At 37.5% G+C, this 24,970-nt stretch overlaps 1 protein-coding gene across 4 annotated transcripts in view; it reads left to right on the top strand.

Moving 5' to 3' along the window:
* FOCAD (focadhesin) overlaps positions 1-24,970 on the top strand; it is a 312,606-nt gene that overhangs the window by 273,858 nt on the left and 13,778 nt on the right. For 3 of the 4 annotated variants that reach the window (XM_019034046.4, XM_063696326.1, XM_055351762.2), the window contains 3 exons: positions 19,253-19,381; positions 21,175-21,290; positions 24,262-24,522. In XM_019034046.4, coding sequence (XP_018889591.3) covers positions 19,253-19,381; positions 21,175-21,290; positions 24,262-24,522 — 506 coding nt within the window. Of the gene's footprint in view, positions 1-19,252; positions 19,382-21,174; positions 21,291-22,559; positions 22,655-24,261; positions 24,523-24,970 lie in introns of those variants that run through there. The other variant, XM_063696327.1, reaches the window with a different exon arrangement.

Genomic DNA, 24,970 nt, shown 5'->3' with positions numbered 1-24,970 from the left:
TGTTGGCCAGGCTGGTCTTGAACTCCTGGCCTCAAGTTATCTGCCCTCCTCTGCCTTCCAAAGTGGATTAAAGGTATGCACCACCATACCTGGCCTTTAGTGAACATCGTTATGCACATAGCTCTCTTCTGCTACAGCTTTCCTTCAGATAAATTCTCAGTAATGTAGTGAGCAGGAGTCCAAGAATTTGGTGACTATAGGGATGGCCAGGCCTCATTGCCCTTCAAAAAGCTTTGCCAGTTTTCAGTACCTCAGCCCTGTATGAATTTGCAAAAATATAAAACATAGAGGTTAAAAGCATAGGAGTCAGGCTGCCTGGGTTCATATCCCACTTCCACTACTTACTGGCTGTATAACTTCAGGCAAGCTGTGTCTGTAAGCTTTGACCACTTCTGTAAAATGGAGAAAATAATTGACTTTTTTATAGAGTTTTGTAAGAATTATGAGTCACTTTATGTAACAGTACTTATAAAACAATATAAAGAATAAATTCCTTCTTGTATAATGTCATATTAAAAAGCAGCCCAAAAAACAAATGATAACAATAAAAACCAGTCAGGTATAAAATGATACCTTAAGACTGCTCTCATTTGCATATAATTGCCAGAAGGTCTGAACATCTGTACATTTATTTACTGTTTAAGAGGTTGGTTTTTTTAAGTAAATTTGAAATTTAAAAAAAATTTTTTTAATTGACGAATAATTATACATATTCGTGGAGTACATAGAGATGTTCTGATGATATTATGTATAGTGATCAGATCAGAGTAATTAGTGTGTCTCTCATCTCAAACATTTATCATTTCTTTGTGTTGGGAACATTCAATTCCTCCTCCTAGCTACTTGAAACTATGTATTATTGATAACTATACTCACCCTACAGTAGTATAGAACACTAGAACTTATACCTTCCATCTAATTGTGGTTTTGTATCTTTTAACAAGTCTCTTCCTATCTCTTTCTTCCCCCTGCTCTTTCCTAGCCTCTAAGTATTCTCTCTTCTACTTTTTACTTCTATGAGACCAACTTTCTTTTTGCTTCCACATATGAGTGAAAACATGTGCTATTTAACTTCCTGTTCCTGGCTTATTTCACTTAACATAACGTCTTGCATTTCTATCCATGCTGCCATGACCAGCAGGACTTCATTCTTTTTGATGGCTTAATAGTATTCCATTGTGGATATATACCAAATTTTAAAAATCCGTTCATCTGTTGTTGGACACCTAGATTTATTCCATGTCATGGCTATTGTGAATAGTACTAAAATAAACATGGGGTACAGATGTCTCTGATATAATGATTTCCTTTCCTTTGGATACCTGCCCAGTAGGAGGATTGTTAGATCATATTGTAGTTCTATTTTTAGTTTTCTGAGGAACCTCCCTACTGTTATTTATAGTGGGTGTACTAGTTTACATTCCCACCAACAGTGAATGAATTCCCTTTTCTTCACATCCTCAACAGCATTTGCTGTTTTTTGTTTGTTTGTTTGTTTTTAATAATAGCCATCCTGACTGGGGAGAGATGATATCTCACTGTGGTTTTGATTTGCATTTTCCTGATGATTAGTGATGCTGAGCAGTTTTTCATATATTTATTGGCCATTTGTACATCTTTTGATAAATATCTGTTAATTTCCCCATTTTAAAATCAGATTGTTTATTTTTTGCTGTTGAGATGTTTGAGTTCCTTGCATATTCCGGATATTAGTCCCTTGTCAGATGAATAATATGCAAATATTTTCTCCATTCCACAGGTTGTCTTTTCATGTTGTTGATTATTTCCTTTGCTATGCAGAAGCTTTTTAGTTTGATATAATCCCATTTATTTTTGCTTTTATTTTCTATGCTTTTGAGGTCTTATTCATAAAATCTTTCCCTAGGCCTGTGTCCTGAAGCATTTCTCCTATGTTCTATTCCTGCAGTTTTATCATTTTGTGTCTTACATTTATGTCTTTGATGCATTTTGAATTGATTTTTGTAGGGCGAGAGATTGGGAGGTCTAGTTCAATTTTTCTGTCTATGGATATCCAGTTTTCCTAGCATCATATATTGAAGAGACTGTCCTTTCCCCACTGAGTGTTCTTGACATTTTTGTCAAAAATCAGTTTGCTATTGATATATAGATTAATTTCTGAGTTCTCTGTTCTGAATTTATTTTTAAATTTGTATTTTTTTACCCTTTTATTTTGAAACAATCTCCAACATAAAAAAGTTGTAAAATGCATAGAAAAGTAGCAAAAATTGTCTTCCTTTTTTAACAGTAAGAAAAACTCCACATTCCTTTCAACCAGAGGCACTATTCAAGTTTCATCAACAATCCCAATGATGTTTTTAATAGAAAAACAATCTCATCTAGAATGTTGCTCTGCACTTATTTATTGGTCTCTTTGGTCTCCTTCAAACACTTTTTCGGTTTTTTCTGTGACTTCTTGACTTTAACGAGTTTTAAGATTAGAAGCCAGTTAGTTTATACAATGCTCTTTAATTTGGGTTTGCCTGATATTTCTCATATTAGAGTTAGGTGGGTCACTTTTGGTAGAGTATGACAGACATGGAGCTGTGTGCTTCTCACCGCATCCCATCTGTGGCACATGACGTCTCAGCTGCCTCCACTGGGGTGGTGAGCTTTGCTCACTTGGATAAGATGTTGTCTTCTAGGTTTCTCCACTATGAACTTATTCTTTTACCCTTATTTCAATAATCTTTCATGTGGAGATGTTTTGAAACTTCACAAATATTCTATTTTCATCCTATTTTCACCTATTAGTTTTAGCATTCACTAATACTTCTTGCCCGAATTATTACTGTGATGGTTGCCAAAAGGTGATTTTTAAAAATCCATGAATCCATCTATTTTTTTAATTATACTTTAAGTTCTAGGGTACATGTGCACAATGTGCAGGTTTGTTACATATGTATACATGTGCTATATTGGCGTGCTGCACCCATTAACTCGTCATTTACATTGGGTATATCTCCTAATGCTTTCCCTCCCCTCTCCCCCAACCCCACAACAGGCCTCGGTGTGTGATGTTCCCCTTCCTGTATCCAGTGTGTCCAAGTGTTCTTATTGTTCAATTCCCACCTATGAGTGAGAACATGTGGTGTTTGGTTTTTTGTTCTCGTGATAGTTTGCTGAGAATGATGGTTTCCAGCTTCATCCATGTCCCTACAAAGGACACGAACTCATCCTTTTTATGGCTGCGTAGTATTCCATGGTATTTATGTGCCACATTTTCTTAATCCAGTCTATCATTAATGGACATTTGGGTTGGTTCCAAGTCTTTGCTATTGTGAATAGTGCCACAATAAACATATGTGTGCACAGAATGGGAGAAAATTTTTGCAATCTACGCATCTATGTTTTTTATTAGGCATTCTGCTGTAAGAAATGGCTCCTCTCCTCTCCTCTCCTCTCCTCCCCTCCCCTCCCCTCTGCTCCCCTCCTCTTCTCTCTCTCTCCCTCTCTCTCTCTGTATTAGTGTAGACTCCTAAATTCCTATTTTATTTAACTATTCAGTTATCTATTATTTTGATCTTCAACTTGTCCAATAAATTGAACAAAATATTAAATTTGACCAATAAGAACCTCTTCAAGTTGGCTCTTGTGTCCTTTTGACATGACCCCCTCATTCTTTGACTGCTTCCTTTGTGGCACAAGAAGATGTCCTAGGTTTATTTTGTACTATCCCCAGCCCTGTAATAGATACTCCAGGTTTCTTTTAGTGGAGCATGGTATTTAGAAGCTAACATCTGTGTGCAAAGCACCTCATTGCTGCTGGGGTAATTTTTTTCTCTAGGCCGTCTCAGTGGACAGAGCTGGGAAACATATGTTCTTGTTCTCTCTCATCTATTTTTATTTCTGTATTTAGCTATATATGTAATAAAAAGGGTTCAATCTTTCTTTTTGTATTTGTAACTCCCTTCTCTGACAGTAAGAAAGTTGACTCTCATTATCCTCAATATATTTACTCATTTGCCCAATCCTCCTGGATGTAAGTAATCTCCTGTCCCTGCTGGACCACGGTCCTAAACTGCCTTCCTCACTCAGGTCTCCACTGGCTGCCACCCTACTTTGTGGCCTTCCTGATTTTAAGAGGCCTTGGGATATTTTTGCTTTTAATAACAACATGTTATTGAAATATTCGGTCTTAAGATAGAAAACCTATCAACCTTTAGTGTCTGTCTGATGTATCAGAATCATCAATTGATTTTAAAAACTGTCTTGATTGTAGTTTCTTTCAGGGGGCTAGGCATCTCCTAGTTCCCACTAATAGGCAATGCTGTAATTCTCTCTGCCTGTGTTTTCTATGGACTTAGTGTAGAAAAAATTGTACTCATCCTTTTCATCTTGATTTAAATATTCTTTCCTTGGTGGGGGAAGATAGGGGCTTCCGTGATGTTCCCAGATTAAGTTAGATTACTTATGTGATACTTTCCTATATATTTTCATGGTGCTTAATATATGTGTCATCATTTTCATAATTATTTATACTTCTTTGTTTAAACTCTATCTTTTCCACTAGGTGTGATTTCCTCAATGGACAGGAAGAATAGCTGTGTTTTATCATAAATACTTAGAACAGATTGGCATGTAATAGTTTTCTAATATTTGTTTATCTATAACTTTAAACATATACACATATATAATATACACACACACACACACACACACACATACATACATACATACATACATACACTAGATAATTCTAAGCTAAGTTACCTGTAAGCAGCATTTAGCTGGAGAAAGTAAAGATATGTCCAAACCACAAAAGCAATATGCTAGTGATGGAAAATATACAGACTCAGGCTGTTAGTCTACTTGTTGCCAGACTTTTACTCTAAGGATTACACATGTGAATTGTGGCATTGAGATCTGATCCTCTGTGTAGCCAAAGTATGTGCTATAATGGGTCCTGTTGTAATGCATTATGTTTGGATATACTGTTTATATCAGGGTTCTTTGAGGCTGTCAACTGGATGAGAGATTTAAAGTAACTTTGTTTCCAGGTTTTACAACATCTGGATCTTTTTAACAAGTACTGTTAGGCCTTCTCAGTTCCAAATCCATTGTCCATAAAGCATTTCATTATTTCTTTTTATCTAAAAAACTTGTTTGAAAGACAAAGCGTTGTAATAAAGGAACTGATCATTCCTGTTGTTTAGATGTGGATTCTTTTATCCAGTGCTAAAGATCTCTGGGGAAGGAACTAGTTCACTGTGTTCTCCCTTGGCTTTGGGACTCCCTTTCTTTCTTTCCATACCTCCTCCAGAACGCGTGAAACTGCCAAATATTTTCTCAATTTCCGACAGCTACTATAGTTCCTCTCATTCCAGTTAGTGTCTGAATCAGTTCCCTACAAATAGTGGAATTTTTTTTGTGAGTGTAGTTATACTATTCAATACTGATTCTTTGCCCTTTTAAATGTGGAAGATTTATTTCATTATTGGACTGATGTGATTTTTCAACCCTATTCTCCATTTTACAAGTTTTCTTTGTTGCTGACACTTGCATGTATATTAGGTCAATTCTAGCGAATATAGAAGCAACGTGTAAAGTGCAGTTACTGGTGAAAGTTGTCCTGTCAAAGGAGAGCTCATTATCTTAAGAATAAAACATCTGGAAAATGGTCACATTTCACATGGGGTCCTGGTATTAGAAGGCAGGCTGGACGCCTTGCCTGTTTCCCTAGATCCTCTGGAAACTCCAAAGTCTTTGTAGTGGATTCTCTCAAAGTGCCTGGAAAAAATTTTTTATGTAATTTTGAAAATACTCAATCTCTGAGAGTTTTCTAAGTAGAAATCTATTTATGAATTAATGATTTCCAGTGCAGAATTGGATGCATTGTTCTTAAATGGAGAGATGTAATTCTTGCATAGGTATTTACTATAATGTCTGCCAGTTTATCAAACTATTTCTATGAATCATGTGCTAAGAAAGCCCCAAAAAGCAACTTAATTTTTGTGTTTTCTTTTTTGTGAAATCAAAGACTGCAATCTGCAGCCAATGTTGTGTAGAGATACTTAGCGCATATGTGTAATCAGCATGGAGTTATGTGAATAGACAACCAGTTAACTCCTATCACAGCATTTTTTTTTTATCACAGAAGTTATTACACCTGATTTTGCCTTGCTTGTTTCTTCTCACGTTAGAATATAAGCTCCACGAGCACAGGGACCTATTCTGTCTTGTTCAACACTGTCTCCGCTGCTAGAGTCAGTACCTGATACCTAATAGATACTCAGTAAATAGTTGAATGAATGAGTGTGTTTATAAATGTATTTACTTTATTTGTCAGAATTTTTTTTTTCCTTATAATAGCAGGGGTTGGCCAGATGTGGTGTCTCATGCCTGTAATCCCAGCACTTTGGGAAGCTGAGGCAGGTAGATCGCCTAAGGTCAGGAGTTCGAGACCAGCCTGGCCAACATGGTGAAACCCCATCTATACAGAAAATACAAAAAATTAGCCAGGTATGGTGGTGCGCACCTGTAGTCCCAGCTACTCAGGAGGCTGAGGCAGGAGAATCGCTTGAGCCTGGGTGGCGGAGTGAGCCAAGTTAGTGCTGCTGCACTTATTTGCAGTGAACCAAGATAGTGCTACTGCACTTCAGCCTGGGCGACAGAGTAAGACTCTGTCTCAGAAAAGAAAAAATAATAACAATAGCAATGATTAACTCTCTAATAATATTTCTTGAACTCCCAGTATTACATCTCAAGATGGAACAGAACTACAACACCAATTACTGGTAGCATAGCACAGAAGAGTGGCAGGTGTGTTGAGCATTAACATTTTTTTTTTTTGAGATGGAGTCTTGCTCTGTTGCCAGGCTGGAGGGCAGTGGTGTGATCTTGGCTCACTGCAACCTCTTTCTCCTGGGTTCAAGCGATTCTCCTGCCTCAGCCTCCCAAGTAGCTGGGACTACAGGCGCATGCCACCACGCCCAGCTAATTTTTGTATTTTTAGTAGAGACAGGCTTTCACCATGTTGGCCAGGATGGTCTTGATCTCTTGACCTCATGATCCATCCTCCTCGGCCTCTCAAAGTGCTGGGATTACAGGTGTGAGCCAGAGCATCAACATTTTTAAAAAGTGAAAGAGTGTTTGTTGGAAGGGAGAGAAGCATCACTGGAAGGCGCACTACTATACCTGTTGGCAGGAGGGAGCAGGTTAGTGGGTCACTAGCCTAAGGAAATGTGCTGATTTTTGAGAAGGTGCTGATGGGAAATAAGTCTAAAATATGGGAGAAAGGCCTAGATTAGAAGTATGGATTTATATTCATCAACATATAAGTAATATTTGAAACTGTGAAAGTAGATGAACTTTCACAGAGGAAGAACACCGAAGCTTAAGGAAGCAGTTATTTCAGGAATGAGAGCATGGTACTCTTTTATATGGAAAAGTATGGAAAGAAAGACTGAGAAAATACCCTTAAATGTGGCTTTTAGATGGCCATTAGAAATCTTAGCCAGGGTAGTTTTGATGGAGTGGCAGGGCCAATGTCTATGTAGCAGTTGTGTTAGGGTACTTTTTATTCCAGAAAGCAATGATTCTGACTTCAACTGACTCACAAATACTTGTTGCAAGGATTCTTTGGTTTCACAGAAATCCAAGGACAGAAACTTTGTTTTTGGGAGTATCGAGAACAGAAAGATATCAGGCGCCAAGACTGTATCTCTCTTTTTCTCTTTTTCAGGGGCTGCATGGTATCAGTTTCTCTTGTGGTTTCTACTTTTCTTCTAAAGAGTCATCCATCCATTTCTAAGCTTCTTATGCTTTTTTTGGTGGTAAAATGTATACAACATGCCATTTTAACCATTTGAAAGTTTTCTGTGGCATTTAGTGCATTTACAATGTTGTGGTGCCATCACAACTATTTCCAGAATGTTTTCATTACCCCAAAAGGAAACATTAAGCCCATTGAACAGTTGTTCCCCGTTTCCCATTTTTCCAAGACCCTAGCAACCAATAATTTGCTTTCTGTCTCTATGTATTTTCCTTTCCTTTAAATGTCATTTAAATGGAACCATACAATATGCGGCCTTTGTGATTGGCTTCTTTCAGTTGGTGTAATGTTTTCAAGGTTCATTCGCGTTGTAGCAAGTATCAGTACTTCATTCATTTTTATGGCTGAATAAAAATCCATTGCATGGGTATGCCTCATTTTATTTATGTATCAGTTTATGGCCATTTGGGTTGTTTCTGCCTTTTGGCTATTGCAAGTGATGCTGTTATGAATATTTGTGTACAAGTTTTGGGTTGAACACCTTTTTTCAATTCTCTTGGTGTATATATATATCTAGAAGTGGAATTGCTGGGTTGTATGGTAATTCTGCTTAACTTTTTGAGGAACTACCAAACTGTTTTTCTACAGTGGCCACACTGTTTTACATTCTTGCAAGCAATATAGGAGGGTTCGAATTTCTCCATGTTCTCGCCAACACTTATTTTCCATTATTATTATCGTTGCCAACTAAGTGGCTGTGAAGTGGTACCTCATGTGATTTGGGTTTGCATTTCCCTAATGACTAATAATGTTAAGTATCTTTTCATGTACTTATTAGCCATTTGTATATTTTCTTGAAGAATTATCTGTTCAAGTCCTATGCCTATTTAAAAAAAAATAAATTGCGTGTTGTTGAGTCGTGAGAGTTCTTTGTATATTCTGGAAAATAGACCCTTATTTATAATTTGCAAATTCTGCCATTCTATAGATTGTCTTTCATTTACTTGATAATACCCTTTAATGAACAAGTTTTTAACTTCGACAGAGTCCAATTTATCTGCTTTTCTTTTGTTGCTCAGGTTTTTAGTGCCATATCTGTGAATCCATTGCCAAATCCAAGGTCAAAGATTTACCCCTGTGTTTTCTTCTAGGAGTTTGATTGGTTTAGTTCTTATATTTAAGCTGTTAACCCATTTTGCGTTAATTTTTGTATTTAGTGTTAGGTAGGGACCTAGCTTCATTCTTTTGCATGTGAGTATCTAGTTGTCTCAGCACCATTTATTGAAGAAATCATTCTTTCCCCCATTGAAGGATCTTGGCACCCTTGTCAAAAATCAATTGGGTATAAATATATATGTAATTTCTACTCTCAAGAGTCCAGAAATAAACCTATGCACTGGTCTATATGTCTGTCTTTATATGTACTAATACCACACTGTTTTGATTACTATAGCTGTATAGTAAGATTAGTGTGCATGAGTTCTGTACATTTTTCTTTTTTCAAGATTTTTTTTTTTTTAGGTATTTGGGACCCCTTGCAATTCCACATGAATTTGAGGATTGACTTTTTCATTTCAGTGGAGAGGACTCTTGGAATTTTGATAGGGATTGCATTGAATCTATGGATCACTTTGGGTAGTATTATAATCTTAGAATATTCAGTATTCGAATCTGTGAACACAAGATGTCTTTCTATTTATTTAGGGCTGCTTTCATCTCTTTAGCATATTCTAAACTTTTCGGTGTATAAGTCTTTACCCTTGGTGAAATCTATTCCCAGATATTTCATTGTTTTGAGTGCTATTGCAAGTGGAATTGTTTCTTAATTTCTTTTTCAGATTATTCACTGCCAGAATATAAAAACACAACTAATTTTTGTGTGTTGGTCTTATATCCTGCAACTTTATTGAATTCCTTTGTTAACTCTATTAGTTTTTAAAAAGATTCTTTGGGATTTTCTGTATATAGGATCATATCATTTGCAAATATAGTTTTATGTCTTCCTTTCCAATCTGAATGCCTTTTCTTTTTCTTGTCTAATTGCTCCGGTTAGAACATCCAATACAAAGTGGTGAAACTGGGAATCCTGTCTTGTTCTTGATTGTAGAGAAAAAGCTTTCAGTTTTTCACCATTGAGTATGATTTAACTGTGAGTTTTTCACAATTTTTCTTTATCATGTTAACATAATATTATGAGTGTTTTTTATCGGAAAAGGGTGTTTGTCAATGATTTTTCTGTGTCAATTGAAATAGTCCTGTGGGCTTTTTTCTTTTGTATTATTAATGTTATATATTACCCTGATTGATTTTCTTATGAACAACCTTTGCATTCCTGGTATAAATCGTGTTTGATCACAGTATATAATCTTTTTAATATGCTGTTGGATTCTGTTTGCTAGTGTTGAGAATTTTTGCATCTATATTCATAATATGTATCAGTCTCTGGTTTTCCTTTTTTATGATGTCTGTGATATCATGATAATGCTGATCTCTTAGAATAAGTTAGGAAATACTCCCTTGTCCTATTTTTTGAAAGAAATTGAGAAAGATTGGTGTTAATTCTTTAGGTGTCCAGGAGAATTCACCAATGAAGCCTTCTGGTCTTGAACTTTTCTTTGTTGGGAAATATTTGATTGCTGATACAATCTCTTTACTTGTTATAGGTCTGTTAAACTTTCTATGCATTCCTGACTCAGTTTTGATAATTTGTGTGCTTCTAGGAATTTTTCGATTTAATCTAGATTATCTAATCTGTTGGCATACATTTTTTCATAGAATTCTCTTGTAATCCTTTTTATTTCTGCAAGGTCCATACAAATGTTTCCATATTCATTTCTGATTTTATTTGCATGTTCTTTATGTTTTTTTTCTTAGTCTAGCTAACAGTTTGCCAATTTTGTTTATCTTTTCTAAGTTCCAATTTTTGGTTCTGTTGTTTGTATTTTCTTATTCTTTTTTGGGGTGGGGTGGGGGAGAGTTAGAGTATTGCTGTGTCGCCCAGGCTGGAGTACAGTGGTGTGATCTCAGCTCACTGCAACCTCCGCCTCCTGGGTTCAAGTGATTCTCCTGCCTCAGCCTCCTGAGTAGCTGGGATTACAGGCGTCTGCCACCATGCCCAGCTAATTTTTGTATTTTTAGTAGAGACGGGGTTTGACCATGCTGTCTAGGCTGTCGAACTCCTGACGTCAGGTGATCTGCCCACCTCGGCCTCCCAAAGTGTTGGGATTACAGGCATGAGCCACCTCGCCCGGCCTGTTTTCTTATTCTATACTTAATTATCTCCACTCTAAGCTTTATTATTTCCTTCCTCTACCTTTGGGTATATTTGCTCTTCTTTTTCAAGTTCTTTGAGGCATAAAGTTAGGGATATTGATTAGAATTATTTCTACTTTTTAAAATGCCTTTTTAAAACTGGCATTTATTGCTATAGATGTCCCCCAGTATACTGTATTTGTGCAATTCCATAAATTTTGGTATTTTTATTTTTATTTTCATTTGTCTCAAATTATTTTATAATTTCCCTGTGATTTCTTCTTTAATCCATTGGTCATTTAAGAATATCTTTTTTACTTTCCATTTATTAGTGAGTTTTCCAGCTTTTTTGGAAATCTGTTCTTGATTTCTATTCCATTGTGTTTATGAAAATACTTGGTATGGTTTTAGTCTTTTAAAATTTATTGAGACTTGTTTTGTGGTCTGACATGTGGTAAGTCTTAGAGAATGTTCCATGTGCTCTTGAAATGAATGTGTATTCTGATGGTGTTGAGTGGAACTGTTCTAGCTATGCCAGCTAGGTCTCTCTGGTTTACACTGTTGATTAATAAGGATCCTTTATATCCTCATTAATCATATGTCTAGATATTCTATCTAGTATTGAAGGTAGAGTATTGAAGCCTCCAACCGTTACTGTAGAGCTATCTATTTCTCCTTTCAATTCTGTCAGTGTTTATATATTTGGGGGCTCTACTGTTTGATTTGTATGTTTTTATAATTGTTAAATTTCTTGATTAATATAATTTGAATTGATTCCAACTGAGCATCAACAACATATAAAAATTCTGCTCTTATAAAGTTCTATTTCTCCCTTTCATGTTATTACTGTCCCAAATTACATTTGTATACATTATGTGCCCATTAAGGTAGATTTATAATCATTGTTTTATTCATTTGCCTTTTAAGTTACATAGTAAGTGAAAAGGGGAGTTATAAAACAAAAATATAAAATATATATATAAATATATAACAAAAATATAATGGCTTTTATATTTACCTATGTAATTACCTTTACCAGAATTCTTTATTTCTTTGTATAGCTTCAAATTATTATCTAGATTACTATTTAGTGTCCTTTTATTTTAGCCTTAAGGACTCCCATTAACATTTCTTGCAGGGCGTGTGTATGGGTAACAAACTCCCTCAACTTTGTTTTTCTGTATATGTCTTAATTTCTCCCTAATACTTGAATTATAGTTTTGTTGGATACAGCATTTTTCGATGACAGTTTTTTTTTTTCTTTCAGTAAAAAGTGTTATCCTGTTCCTTACTGGACTCCATGGTTTCTGATGAGAAATGAGCTGTTAATCTTATTGGGAATCCCTTGTATATGATGAATCACTTCTCTTTGCTGCTTTCAAGATTTTCAGTCTTTGTCTTTTAAAAATTTGGCTACAGTACGTCTTAGTGTGGATCTCTTTGCCTTTATCTTTCTTAGACTTTGTTGAGCTTGAATGTATGGATTTGTGTCTTTTTTATTAAATTGGAGAAGTTTTAGGCCATTACTTTTTCAAATATTCATTCTGCCCCTTTCTCTCCTATCCTTCTGGGATTCCTGTTATGCCTACGTTGGTATGCTTGATGTATCCTTAGGCTCATACTTTTCATCTTTCTTTCTTCTCTGTAGACTGAGTGATTTCAGTTGACATATCTTTATGTGAGCTGATTCTTTTGCCTGCTCAAGTCTGCTATTTAATCCCTCTAGTGAGTTTTTCATTGCAGTTACTGTACTTTTTAGAGTACAGAACTCTATAGTTTGTTTGGTTCTTTTAAAAAAGAACTCTTTTTGATATTCTCTTTTTTCTTTTCTTGTATTGTTCTCCTGGTTTCTTTTAGTTCTTTGTCCATTATTTTCTTTAGCTGAATATATTTAAGAGAGTTGCTTTCAAGTCTTTGTCTAGTAAGTCCAATGTCTTTGCCTCCTCTGGGACATTTTCTGTTAATTTCTTCTGTGAAATGACAAAGCTTCCTTGTTTCATTTTATGCTCCATATTTTTTTGAAAACTAGACTTTTTTGAATGTTAAAATTCAGTTTTATTCCAAGAATAAAACAAAATATTGTAAAATATGTAACATAAAATTTAACTTTTAAATATACGATTTTATGACATTAAGCATTAATGTCACATTAAACATTAATTAAGCAATAATCACCACCATCCAGCTTCAGAACTTTGAAAACTGAACATTTTGGATATTGTAACAGGGTAACTTGGAGTGTTACAGTCTTTCTTTTCCTCATTGTTTGTTTTCGTTTCTTGCTGTGGGCTATGTTCAGTGACTTCTCAAAATTGTAAAGCTTGTCTGTATTCTTTCTCTCTGAAGGCTCTATTCTTTTAGCCAGTGATTAGCTAGTGTCTGACGGAGATTTCCTTGAACACCAGAAGTCAAAAAAAGGAAAACAAAAAGGACTCTGCCTTTTCTCCATAATGTGATTATTACACATTGCATGCCTATATCAAAATATCTCATGTGCCCCATGCCCCATAAATATACACACCTACTCTGTAACCACAAAATCAAAAATTAAAATAACTCTGCTGCCACTTCTGCTTCTACTTTTTTTATCTCTACCAATTATGCTGCTATTTCTGAATATGCATCTTCTTTTTTAAAACATTGTAGTGATAAGTACATAACGTAAAATTTAGCCTCATAACCATTTTTTTTTTGGTGGGGGGGACAGAGTTTTGCTCCTGTTGCTTAGGCTGGAGTACAATGGTGCGATCTTGGCTCACCATAACCTTCACCTCCCGGGTTCAAGCAATTCTCCTGCCCCAGCCTCCTGAGTAATGGAGATTACAGGCGTGCACCACCATGCCCAGCTAATTTTTTGTATTTTTAGTAGAGATGAGATGGAATTTCTCCATTCAATAGTGTTAATGTGAATGTATATTCATATCGTTATGAAACAGTTCTCCAGAACTTTTCAGAACTTAGAAAACTGAAACTCTAGCCATTAAACAATAGCTCCCTTTCCCCCACCCCTCTCCCTAGCCCCTGGTAACCACCATTCTATTTTCTTTTTCTATGAATTTGACTACTTTAGATACTTCACATAAATGGAATCGTACATTTTTGTGTGTGTGAATGGCTAATTTAATGTAATGGCCTTAAGTTTCATCCATGCTATAGCATCTAGCATGATTTTCTTTTTTTATAAGACTGAATAATGTTCCATGTTATGTATATACTGCATTTTGTTTATTCATTCTTTCATCAGTGGACATTTGTGTTGCTTTTACCAATTGGCTATTGTGAATAATGCTGCTGTGAACATGGGTTTGCAAGATCTCTTCATGATCTTGCTTTCAATTTCTTTGGGATATATACCTAAAAGTGAGGTTGCTGGATTATATGGTAGTTCTAGTTATAATTTTCTATTTATATAAAATAATGTGTAAATTTTTAAGGAACTGCCATACTGTTTTATATAGTGGTCACATCATTTTATAATCCTACCAAGTGTACATAAGGGTTCCATTATTTCCATATCCTTGGCAACACTTTTTCTGGTGTTTTTGTTGCTATTGTTTTTATAGCAACAAATAGGTTCTAATAGGTATAGGCTGATATCTCATTGTGGTTTTGATTTGGTTTGGTTTTTTTCCTTCTGATTAGTGATATTGGTCATCTTCATATGCTTGTTGGACATTTGTATATCATCTTTGGGAAAATGTCTAAGTTCTTTGCCCATTTTTATATGCTCTCTTTTTTTCTGTGTTACTCCTTTTTTAGCTTCTCTTTTTTCCTTTTGTTGATTATCCCTCTGCCCTCTCTTTTTCAGTTTCTAGTTGTTCTGCTTTTCCTGCTAATTCTGCATGTGCTTCTCTTTTCTCCTATGCTTCTTTCTGCTGTTTTTCATTTTTCTTTCTCTGCTTGCTTTTTCAGTATCTATTCATTTTGCTTCTGTTTCTCTTTTTCAACTTCTGTTAATTCTGTTACTTTTTCTGCTGATTCCACATAGCTTCTCCTTTTTGCAGCTATTTTCCTTCTGTTGACCCTGCCCTATTTCTTCTTCCACCTTTTCAGTGTGCTGATTTTACCTCCGCTTCTCCTTGTTCCCGTGCTTCTCCTTTCTGCAGCTATTTTACCTTATGCTGACTTTGCCTTATTCTGGTTCCCTCTTCTTTCAGCATCTGCTGATGTGGCCACTGCTCCTTTTTCCTATGCTTCTCCTTTCTGCAGCTGATTTACTTCTGCTGACTTTGCCCTGTTCTGGTTCCCTCTTCTTTCAGCATCTGCTGATGTGGCCTCTGCTTCTCCTTGTTCCTGTGCTTCTTCTTTCTGCAGCTATTTTACCTTCTGCTGACTTTTCCTTGTTCTGGTTCCCTCTTTCAGTATCATCTGATGTGGCCTCTGCTTCTCCTTGTTCCTGTGCTTCTCCTTTCTGCAGCTATTTTACCTTATGCTGACTTTGCCTGGTTCTGGTTCCCTCCTCTTTCAGCATCTGCTGATGTGGCCACTGCTCCTTGTTCCTGTGCTTCTCCTTTCTGCAGCTGATTTACTTCTGCTGACTTTGCCCTGTTCTGGTTCCCTCTTCTTTCAGCATCTGCTGATGTGGCCTCTGCTTCTCCTTGTTCCTGTGCTTCTTCTTTCTGCAGCTATTTTACCTTCTGCTGACTTTGCCTTGTTCTGGTTCCCTCTTTCAGTATCATCTGATGTGGCCTCTGCTTCTCCTTGTTCCTGTGCTTCTCCTTTCTGCAGCTATTTTACCTTCTGCTGACTTTGCCTGGTTCTGGTTCCCTCTTCTTTCAGCATCTGCTGATGTGGCCTCTGCTTCTCTTTGTTCCTGTGCTTCTCCTTTCTGCAGCTGATTTACTTCTGCTGACTTTGCCCTGTTCTGCTTCCCTCTTCTTTCAGCATCTGCTGATGTGGGCTCTGCTTCTCCTTTTTCCCATGTTTCTTCTTTCTGCAGCTTTTTTTTTTCTGCTCGCTCTTGCTTCCCCACTTTTAGCATCTGCTAATTTGGTCTCTGCTTCTCCTTTTTCCTGTGCTTCTCATTTCTGCTGCTGTTTTCACTTTTGCTAACTCTGCCCTGCTTCCCCCTTCTTTCAGCATCTGTTGATGTGGCCCCTGCTTCTCCTTTTTCCTATGTTTCTCCTTTCTGTAGCTATTTTTCCTCCTGCTGACCCTACCCTGCTTTTGCTTCCATCTTTTAGCATCTGCTAATTTGGGCTCTGCTTCTCCTTTTTCCTATGCTTCTCATTCCTGCTGCTGTTTTCACTTTTGCTGACTCTGCCCTACTTCCCTCTTCTTTCAGCATCTGTTCATGGCCTCTGCTTCTCCTTTTTCCTATGTTTCTCCTTTCTGCAGCTGTTTTTTTCCTGCTGACTCTTGCTTCCCCATTTTAGCATCTGCTAATTTGGCCTCTGCTTCTCCTTTTTCCTATGCTTCTCATTTCTGCTGCTGTTTTCACTTTTGCGGTCTCTGCCCTACTTCCCCCTTCTTTCAGCATCTGTTCATGGCCTCTGCTTCTCCTTTTTCCTATGTTTCTCCTTTCTGCAGCTGTTTTTTTCCTGCCGACTCTTGCTTCCCCATTTTAGCATCTGCTAATTTGGCCTCTGCTTCTCCTTTTTCCTATGCTTCTCATTTCTGCTGCTGTTTTCACGTTTGCTGACTCTGCCCTACTTCCCCCTTCTTTCAGCATCTGTTCATGGCCTCTGCTTCTGCTTTTCCCTATGTTTCTCCTTTCTGCAGCTGATTTTTTCCTGCTGACTCTTGCTTCCCCATTTTAGCATCTGCTAATTTGGTCTCTGCTTCTCCTTTTTCCTATGCTTCTCATTTCTGCTGCTGTTTTCACTTTTGCTGTCTCTGCCCTACTTCCCCCTTCTTTCAGCATCTGTTCATGGCCTCTGCTTCTCCTTTTTCCTATGTTTCTCCTTTCTGCAGCTGTTTTTTTCCTGCTGACTCTTGCTTCCCCATTTTAGCATCTGCTAATTTGGCCTCTGCTTCTCCTTTTTCCTGTGCTTCTCTTTTCTGCTGCTGTTTTCACTTTTGCTGTCTCTGCCCTACTTCCCCCTTCTTTCAGCATCTGTTCATGGCCTCTGCTTCTCCTTTTTCCTATGTTTCTCCTTTCTGCAGCTGTTTTTTTCCTGCTGACTCTTGCTTCCCCATTTTAGCATCTGCTAATTTGGCCTCTGCTTCTCCTTTTCCCTATGCTTCTCATTTCTGCTGCTGTTTTCACGTTTGCTGTCTCTGCCCTACTTCCCCCTTCTTTCAGCATCTGTTCATGGCCTCTGCTTCTCCTTTTCCCTATGTTTCTCCTTTCTGCAACTGTTTTGTTCTTGCTGACTCTTGCTTCCCCATTTTAGCATCTGCTAATTTGGCCTCTGCTTCTCCTTTTTCCTGTGCTTCTCTTTTCTGCTGCTGTTTTCACTTTTGCTGTCTCTGCCCTACTTCCCCCTTCTTTCAGCATCTGTTCATGGCCTCTGCTTCTCCTTTTTCCTATGTTTCTCCTTTCTGCAGCTGTTTTTTTCCTGCTGACTCTTGCTTCCCCATTTTAGCATCTGCTAATTTGGTCTCTGCTTCTCCTTTTTCCTGTGCTTCTCTTTTCTGCTGCTGTTTTCACTTTTGCTGTCTCTGCCCTACTTCCCCCTTCTTTCAGCATCTGTTCATGGCCTCTGCTTCTCCTTTTTCCTGTGCTTCTCTTTTCTGCTGCTGTTTTCACTTTTGCTGACTCTGGCTCCACATCTGCTTCTCCCATCTTTCAGCATCTACTGATTCTGCTACTTTTTCTGATGATTTTGCCTCTGCTTCTCCTTCTTCCTATGCTTCTCGTTTCTGAAGCTGTTTTTCCTTTTGCTGACTCTCCTTCCACGCTGATTCCCCCTTTTTCAGCATCTTCTGATTCAGGTGCTTTTTTGCTGATCCTGCCTCTGCTTTTCCTTTTCCTACCTCTACTTTTCCTTTTGTTGATTCTGCTTCTCTTTCTGCTGATGCTAATTTCCTTTCTGCTGCCGATGTTGATCCTGCTCCTTTTGCTTCTCCTTGGTCTTCTACATTTTAATGTGTTATACTATTTCTGGCCTCCTCGTAGCTTCACGTTTACATGGCCCTTAATGGCTCTTCTATTCCTGATTGCACCATATGTTTGCACTCACAAATGCTCTACTATCTGTTTTTCAATTTCTAATTACCCTATACATACTCCCTTAAGAAAGGAATATAATATTAAAGTAATGGTACTATGTCATAGGCAGCTGGTTAACTGATGGACTAGCTGTTACACAGCCCTTAGATGCTCACTTCTAGAATGGTCACCATGGCACAGGCTGGGAAGCAGAAAAACTAGAGACTCCCAAGGTACAGAATGCAGTCTGGGACTACAGAGACTAGGTAATACATAGTCCATAGAATGGAATGTACCTGAGTGAGCAGTCCTTATTCTCTCTGCTGGAAGTAGATTGAGGTGTAAGTGAGCAATGAGGTACTAATGTAAAAGAAGTTACTTAATTTGGAAAACTAGGTAAAAAGACAAGAGTGTGCAGAGGACAGCTAAGTAGCAACGTGGAAAGTTTTTATCCAGTCAGAAAGGAAAGACTGTAAGCAAGTTAAAGAATGAAATCATGTCATTTATGGCCACCTGGAGAACTCATGTTAAGTGAAACAAACCAGCCACAAAAAGATAAATATCACATATGTGGAAGCTAAAAAAGTTGATCTCATATGCAATGCCAAAGAAAGTTGATCTTATATAGAGGTAGAGAGTATAGAATAGTATTTACTAGAGGTTAGGAAGAGAAGGAGGATGGGGCAATAATGAGGGATTGGTTAAAGGAAACAAAATGAGGAATAAGTTCAAATACGGGGAATAAGTTCTGGTGTTCTAAAGCGCTGTAGGGTGACTATAGTTAACAGTAATTGTTATTTCCAAATAGCTAGATAAAAGGATTTTGAATGTTTCAGCATAAAGAAATGATAAATATTGGAGATGGTGGATATGTTATTTATCCTGATGTGTTCATTGCACATATGTATGGAAATATCACTCTATACCCCATAAATATATACAGTTATATATCATTGAAAAATTTATAAAAATTTCTTAAAAAGAGAAGAACAGAGGGAGCAAGCTTTCCTGGCAAATGGAGTTGAAATTAAGAGCACAGAATTGAAGGGTTGATCACAATTGAATATGTGATATCAGATCCTTTGATGCTAGAAGGAAAGAAGGAATTGTTGGCATTTTCCACTTCCATGATGGTATGCAGGTGTTTTACTATAATTTTTCACTTTCTGTTATAGGTCCTGAATCTGTGCCTCCTTCCCTTCTTAAAGTAGTGATGAAACCCATAGCAACTGTTGGAGAAAGCTACCAATATCCTCCTGTGAACTGGGCTGCACTTCTGTCTCCACTTATGAGGCTAAATTTTGGTAAATATCATGTGTTTTTTAGTCTTCAGACTTTGATTTTAGTATTTGACCTGAATGGAAAAACAGATTCTGTGTCACAATGTGTAGTGACTGGATAGACTTTTCAGATCTTGAGGTTTGTCATGTTGGATGGAATGGCTGGGTTACTTTCACTCAGTCATTGAGCCCCTGAGGGTGAGGAAGAAGAGGTCTAAAGACACAGGCCAGATACACCTGCCAAAAACAATGCTTGACTGAGGTTTGCGCACTGCTGGGAATGTGGTACAGGTTCCATTAAGCTTGCCTTTGTGGTTATCAAACTGCATTTCCAGAGCCATAGGTTTCGAGAAGTACCATGTGGGATGCTGTATGAATTTTCTATTGCTGCTGTAACAAATTACCACAGTGGCTTGAAACAACACAAATTTATTATCTTTACACGTCCATAGGCCAGAAGTCCAACATGTTTCTCACCAGCCTAAGATCAAGGTATCAGCAAATTAGAATTTCTTTCTAGAGGTTCTAGGGAAGAATTCATTTCCTTTTCTTTTCTTGCCTCTAGAAGCTGCCCACATTCTTTGACTTGTGGCCCCCTTTCTGCATCTTCAAGGCAAGCAATAGAGGGCTAAGGTCTTCTCACACCATCCTCTTTCTGGTTCTCTGTAGCCAGGAAAGGTTTTCCACCTTTAAGGACTCATGTGATTAATAGGCTCACTTAAATAATCCAGGATAATCTCTCCATCTCAAAATCCTTAACCTTAATCACATCTGCAAAGCTTCTTTGTCATATAAGGTAGTGTATTCACAGGTTGCAGGGATCAGGATGTGAACATTATTGGGGACCATTATTCTGCCTACCACAATTATTTTGTGGTGAGAGGCAAACAGAATACACACCTCAACACCTCCAGTTCATCCACAGCAACCTATTTTATACAGAATAGAGTTACACATGCAAATATAATTTAATGTACTTGTTTCCCACCCTAACTCCAAAAATAAAGTAAGAAGGGGGGATGAGGAGCAATTTAAACAGTGTTGTAAAATTGTGTGTGTTTTTGTGCATGTGCCTGCTGTGAGTGCTCTATCATTTATAGTAGAGTGCATACTTACATATGATATATAAAACAACTTCTATACTGTAATTTATGTGCGGTTTCAGAGATAAAGATAATTTTGACTACATACAATTTTTCACTTAAATGCTTTCATATAAACCTAATCTCTATATAAGATATAATGTCACCATACTGGGTTTCCAGAGATTTCATTTGAAAAATGTGTTCCTCTATCCCTCTCCTTGTTTTGTGTGCTATACTGAAATGTTTGTGTTTCATTTAAGTCCTTAGAAAAAGGAAGGAAAATAAGGTGCTGATTGGAATCTTATTACTAGAAAGGCTTGATGACTAGAGAATGTGGCTCTATCTTTAAGCCATTCCACACCTTGATATATTTCTTCATGGTCTGCATATGAGATGGAGAGAAGGGAAAAACAGAGATCAAGAGATTACTAGCTAGAATTTTCTCATATTTTAGATAGTGTTTGAGTGTGTAGTTTCCTCTGGATATCATAAGAGAAATTCCCATATCTAGTTCAAGCCCATTGCTAGTTCCAAGGTGGGACTGTGATGCCATTGGACACGTTATTTTGCCTCATAACTAACAAGTCTCTTGAAATATCTCTTCTGGTTTACTGAAGTTCTGTTACCTGCAAAAGTCACATAAGCAGATGCTTTGATTTGAGATATTAAAGCCTGAAAATGAGTCAGGAAAGTAACTATATATTCAGATTCTTTTCCTTTCTTGACTTTCAGGTGAAGAGATCCAGCAACTGTGCCTTGAAATTATGGTGACCCAGGCACAGTCATCCCAGAATGCAGCTGCACTATTGGGCTTGTGGGTGACACCACCACTGATCCACAGTCTGAGTGTATGTAGTAACTAAGGGTATTGGCCAACAGGAGGATATTGTTCTTTAGGAGGAGATTAACATTCATTTGGGTGTGTGTTCTCGAAGTCAAGAGGAGACAGATGAGATCTTCACAAAAATCGAGGGTTTGATAGTAGCTGGCCTGCATATTGGAAAATTATATAGTTCAGAACCCTGCCATAGCCATTACCGTTCATGCTTTAGCTACCATTTATTACCAAAAGTGGAAAATGATGATCAGAGATATTAAAGTTCCTTTCTCAAGATCATATAGCTAGAAAGTGGTGGAATTATTTGAACTTATGTTTATTTGATTATATAGTATATGTAATTATTTCAGTACATATTAAGAGAAAGGAAATCCATATGTACCGGACTTATCCATGTATTACCCTTCCCCTTTCCCAGAGGAGGCAGCAATTAAGGTGAGCCGTGATTTGGTTAGGTATCACATCAAGGGGACCAAGGGATGTAGGTGGGAGAGTGTAAGTGGAGAGCATGAAAGATCTCTACTAGGCCGTTTAGCTTGAGCAAAGCGTTGAGAAAGCAGTGACCGAGTCTGGTGTTTTTGATAGAGGGGGCTAGCACCTTTCACGTATAGGCCAAGGGCAGATAGGAAGAATAGGGCAAGAGAGTTTAAAGATGTGAAGTTAGTAAAGATGTATAATTTTGATTAGGTTTCAAACTAGAACAGAAAAACATATTCCATGATTCTTTAGAGGTTTACCAGTTGATGTAAGTTAAATGCTGTCATCTTTTAATTGTCTCCATAATCTGGACTATTCTGTCCTAGGAGGCTTTAATTGTTTGAGAATAGTGCAAAGCCCTCTTATCATTTCCTCAGTCTCTTGGCCTTTGTCCCTATTCAGCCTTGTTTCTGTTTTTTTGTTGTTGTTTTTGAGGCAGTTTCTTGCTCCATAGCCCAGGCTGGAGTGCAGTGGCACAATCTCGACTCACTGCAACCTCCGCCTCCTGGGTTCAAGTGATTTTCATGCCTCAGCCTCTCAAGTAGCTGGGACTATAGGTGTGCGCCACCATGCCCATCTAATTTTTGTATTTTTAGTAGAGATGGGGTTTCACCAAGTTGGCAAGGCTGGTTTCGAACTCCTGACCTCAAGTGATCTGCCCACCTCAGTCTCCTCAAAGTGCTGGGATTACAGGTGTGAGCCACCACGCTGGGCCTGTTTTTGTTTTTTTAAACCTTTCCTACTCCTCCTCACTGTCTTTAATTGAAAGTGGATGTTATCAAGGTCTGCATCTTTCTGTCAGGTATTAACTTCATTCCACCTGTCTGCTCCAAGTGGCTCCCAGCTGCCTGCCACTTACTGAGCCCTTGCTGTGCACCTGGTACCTGCAAGCACTCAGTGAGTACTTACAGAAATCAGACTTAATTTCTCTACAGCCTGACGGGACAGTTTTAAAAATAGCTTTGTTGAGTTATAATCTATATAGCCTAAAATATGGCTGTTCTAAAGTGTAAAATGTGATGAATTTGAGTACCTTTACAGGTTTTTCAATCATCACCAAGAATATTTCCATCACCTGACAAGTTCCATTGTGCTTGCTTGTAGTCAATCCCCACTCCCAGCTTCAGACCCAAGCCACCACCAATCTGCTTTCTATTTGTAGTATTGCCTTTCTAAAATAACCTTTATTTATATAATTTTATATAAATTATATATAAATTTCATATAAATTTTTGAAATTCTTTAGAATGGAATTATATAATATGAATTTTTTTATGTCTGTCTTGTTTCATGTCTGAGAGATACATTTTATTATTTCCATTTTAACAGAATTATAAACTGAGGCAAATGGAGGTCAAGCAAAGTTTGCCTAGCTAATAAAAGAGAGAGCTCTATCTATCTGAGTTCAAAGCCCTGTTCTATTCACTCCTTCTTACTTTTGAATCAGACCTATTTCCAGCCTGTTTGGTTGGCCTCCGAAATTTTCCTAAATCTTACTTATCCTTTCATTTATCTTTTAGATCTGTGCTACTCTGTGCATTTGTCTTTGATTATTTATCTTTATTGTTATCTTGGTTAATTAACAAATTAAGTTTGTGAGTTCATTTTCTTAAATATAGAATGATCTGAGATGGCATATTCTTTAAAATGAGGTCTTGAGAAAACTCATGCAACTACACTGATCTTTTTAGAAATCTGCAGAAAACATTGTTCCTCTGTCCCTCCCCTATTTTTGTGTGCTATGTTGAAAAAACAAAAATAGCACACAAAAAAGTTTTTGCCAGATTTTACTTTTTAGATCACTTATTTTGCCAGATTTTATTTTTAGATCACTTATTTTAGACTTGCTGCCCCTTTAGTAGCATGTTTATGTTCCTAAGAATTTTTGAAGCCCACTTGGTTGAAGTCTGTCATATAACAGAGCTGTTACTAACATGCCCTTTCTTGGCTCTCGTGAACTCTAAGGTGCCTGGTCAGTTCTATGTGCTCAGCTGGTGGTTTTACTTTGGTCATAATGGTCCCAGCATGTCACTTCTCCTTATTACTTCCTTATTTTTTCTCAGAGAAGAAATTAATAGTATCAGATGCTCTGTTTAGTTGATTTTCAGCAGATGAGCCTTTCATCTTCCGGCGCTTTTCTTGCCAGAGAATGTGACCTTTTAAAACTGAAAAGTAACTGTCATGTACTTTCAGAAGTAGCATTTTATTCCCGTCACTGAAACCTTGAAAACATCCAAGGTTTAAGCTGAGTAGTTCTCAGATGGGTTGGCAGATCCCATATAAACACATGATTCACCCTGGATCAGAAGTAACTGCAGAAGCCAAAATTACATGCATTGGTGGCCCATTGGACCGTGAAGCTGTGGGAAAATGAAGGGGGAAGGAAGTAACCTGAACCTTTTATCTCTCAGTCTGCCCTCAAACACAGTGTTGATGTACAGGTTTTGAACATTGCAAACCCAGACTTGCCTATTTACATTCAACCTCTTCTGTTTTACTTCCAGCTGAATACCAAGAGATATCTCCTGATATCTGCACCTCTGTGGATAAAACACATCTCTGATGAACAGATCCTGGGTTTTGTTGAAAATTTAATGGTGGCAGTTTTTAAAGCAGCTTCCCCACTTGGAAGTCCTGAGCTATGCCCAAGTGCTTTACAGGGTCTGAGCCAGGCCATGAAACTGCCCAGCCCTGCCCACCACCTCTGGAGTCTGCTCTCTGAAGCTACTGGGAAAATTTTTGACCTCCTGCCAAATAAGATTCGGGTGAGGAACAAAAATATTTACATTCCTGACAATTTATGTTTGGGATATTTTAAAGGCTTCTTGGCAAAGTGGGGAGGTGTATGTTTTAAGAATGTGGGTGGGAAGGCTAGCAAGAAATAACCACATTCTTTACTAGGAGTGTATTTGTTTCCAAGATCTAAATTGAGGTTGAATATTTAGAACCAAAGTTTTGAGCAAGCTTAGAAGCAGTTTAACCAGTGCTGCACCAGGAAATTTGCTATTAGGCCTTTTTACCAAATGCCTCTTGTAGAAGACGAGAAGGCTCAGAAGTCCTTACACTTTACACCTGGAGAATCCTTGGGCATGAGTTCCCATATACTGTTTATATAAAACAATTTAGCATCAGCCCTTCCCCTCCCCCAAAAGACCTCTGAATTGTAATTTTACAAAGAGGTTAGAAATTTATTTGGGATGAAGGAATTTTGAT

The sequence above is a fragment of the Gorilla gorilla genome, chromosome 13 (assembly GCF_029281585.2).
Source record: "Gorilla gorilla gorilla isolate KB3781 chromosome 13, NHGRI_mGorGor1-v2.1_pri, whole genome shotgun sequence".
NCBI lineage: Eukaryota > Metazoa > Chordata > Mammalia > Primates > Hominidae > Gorilla > Gorilla gorilla.
Note: the sequence above shows the minus strand (reverse complement) of the source record. Positions and strands in the feature narration are given on the sequence as shown.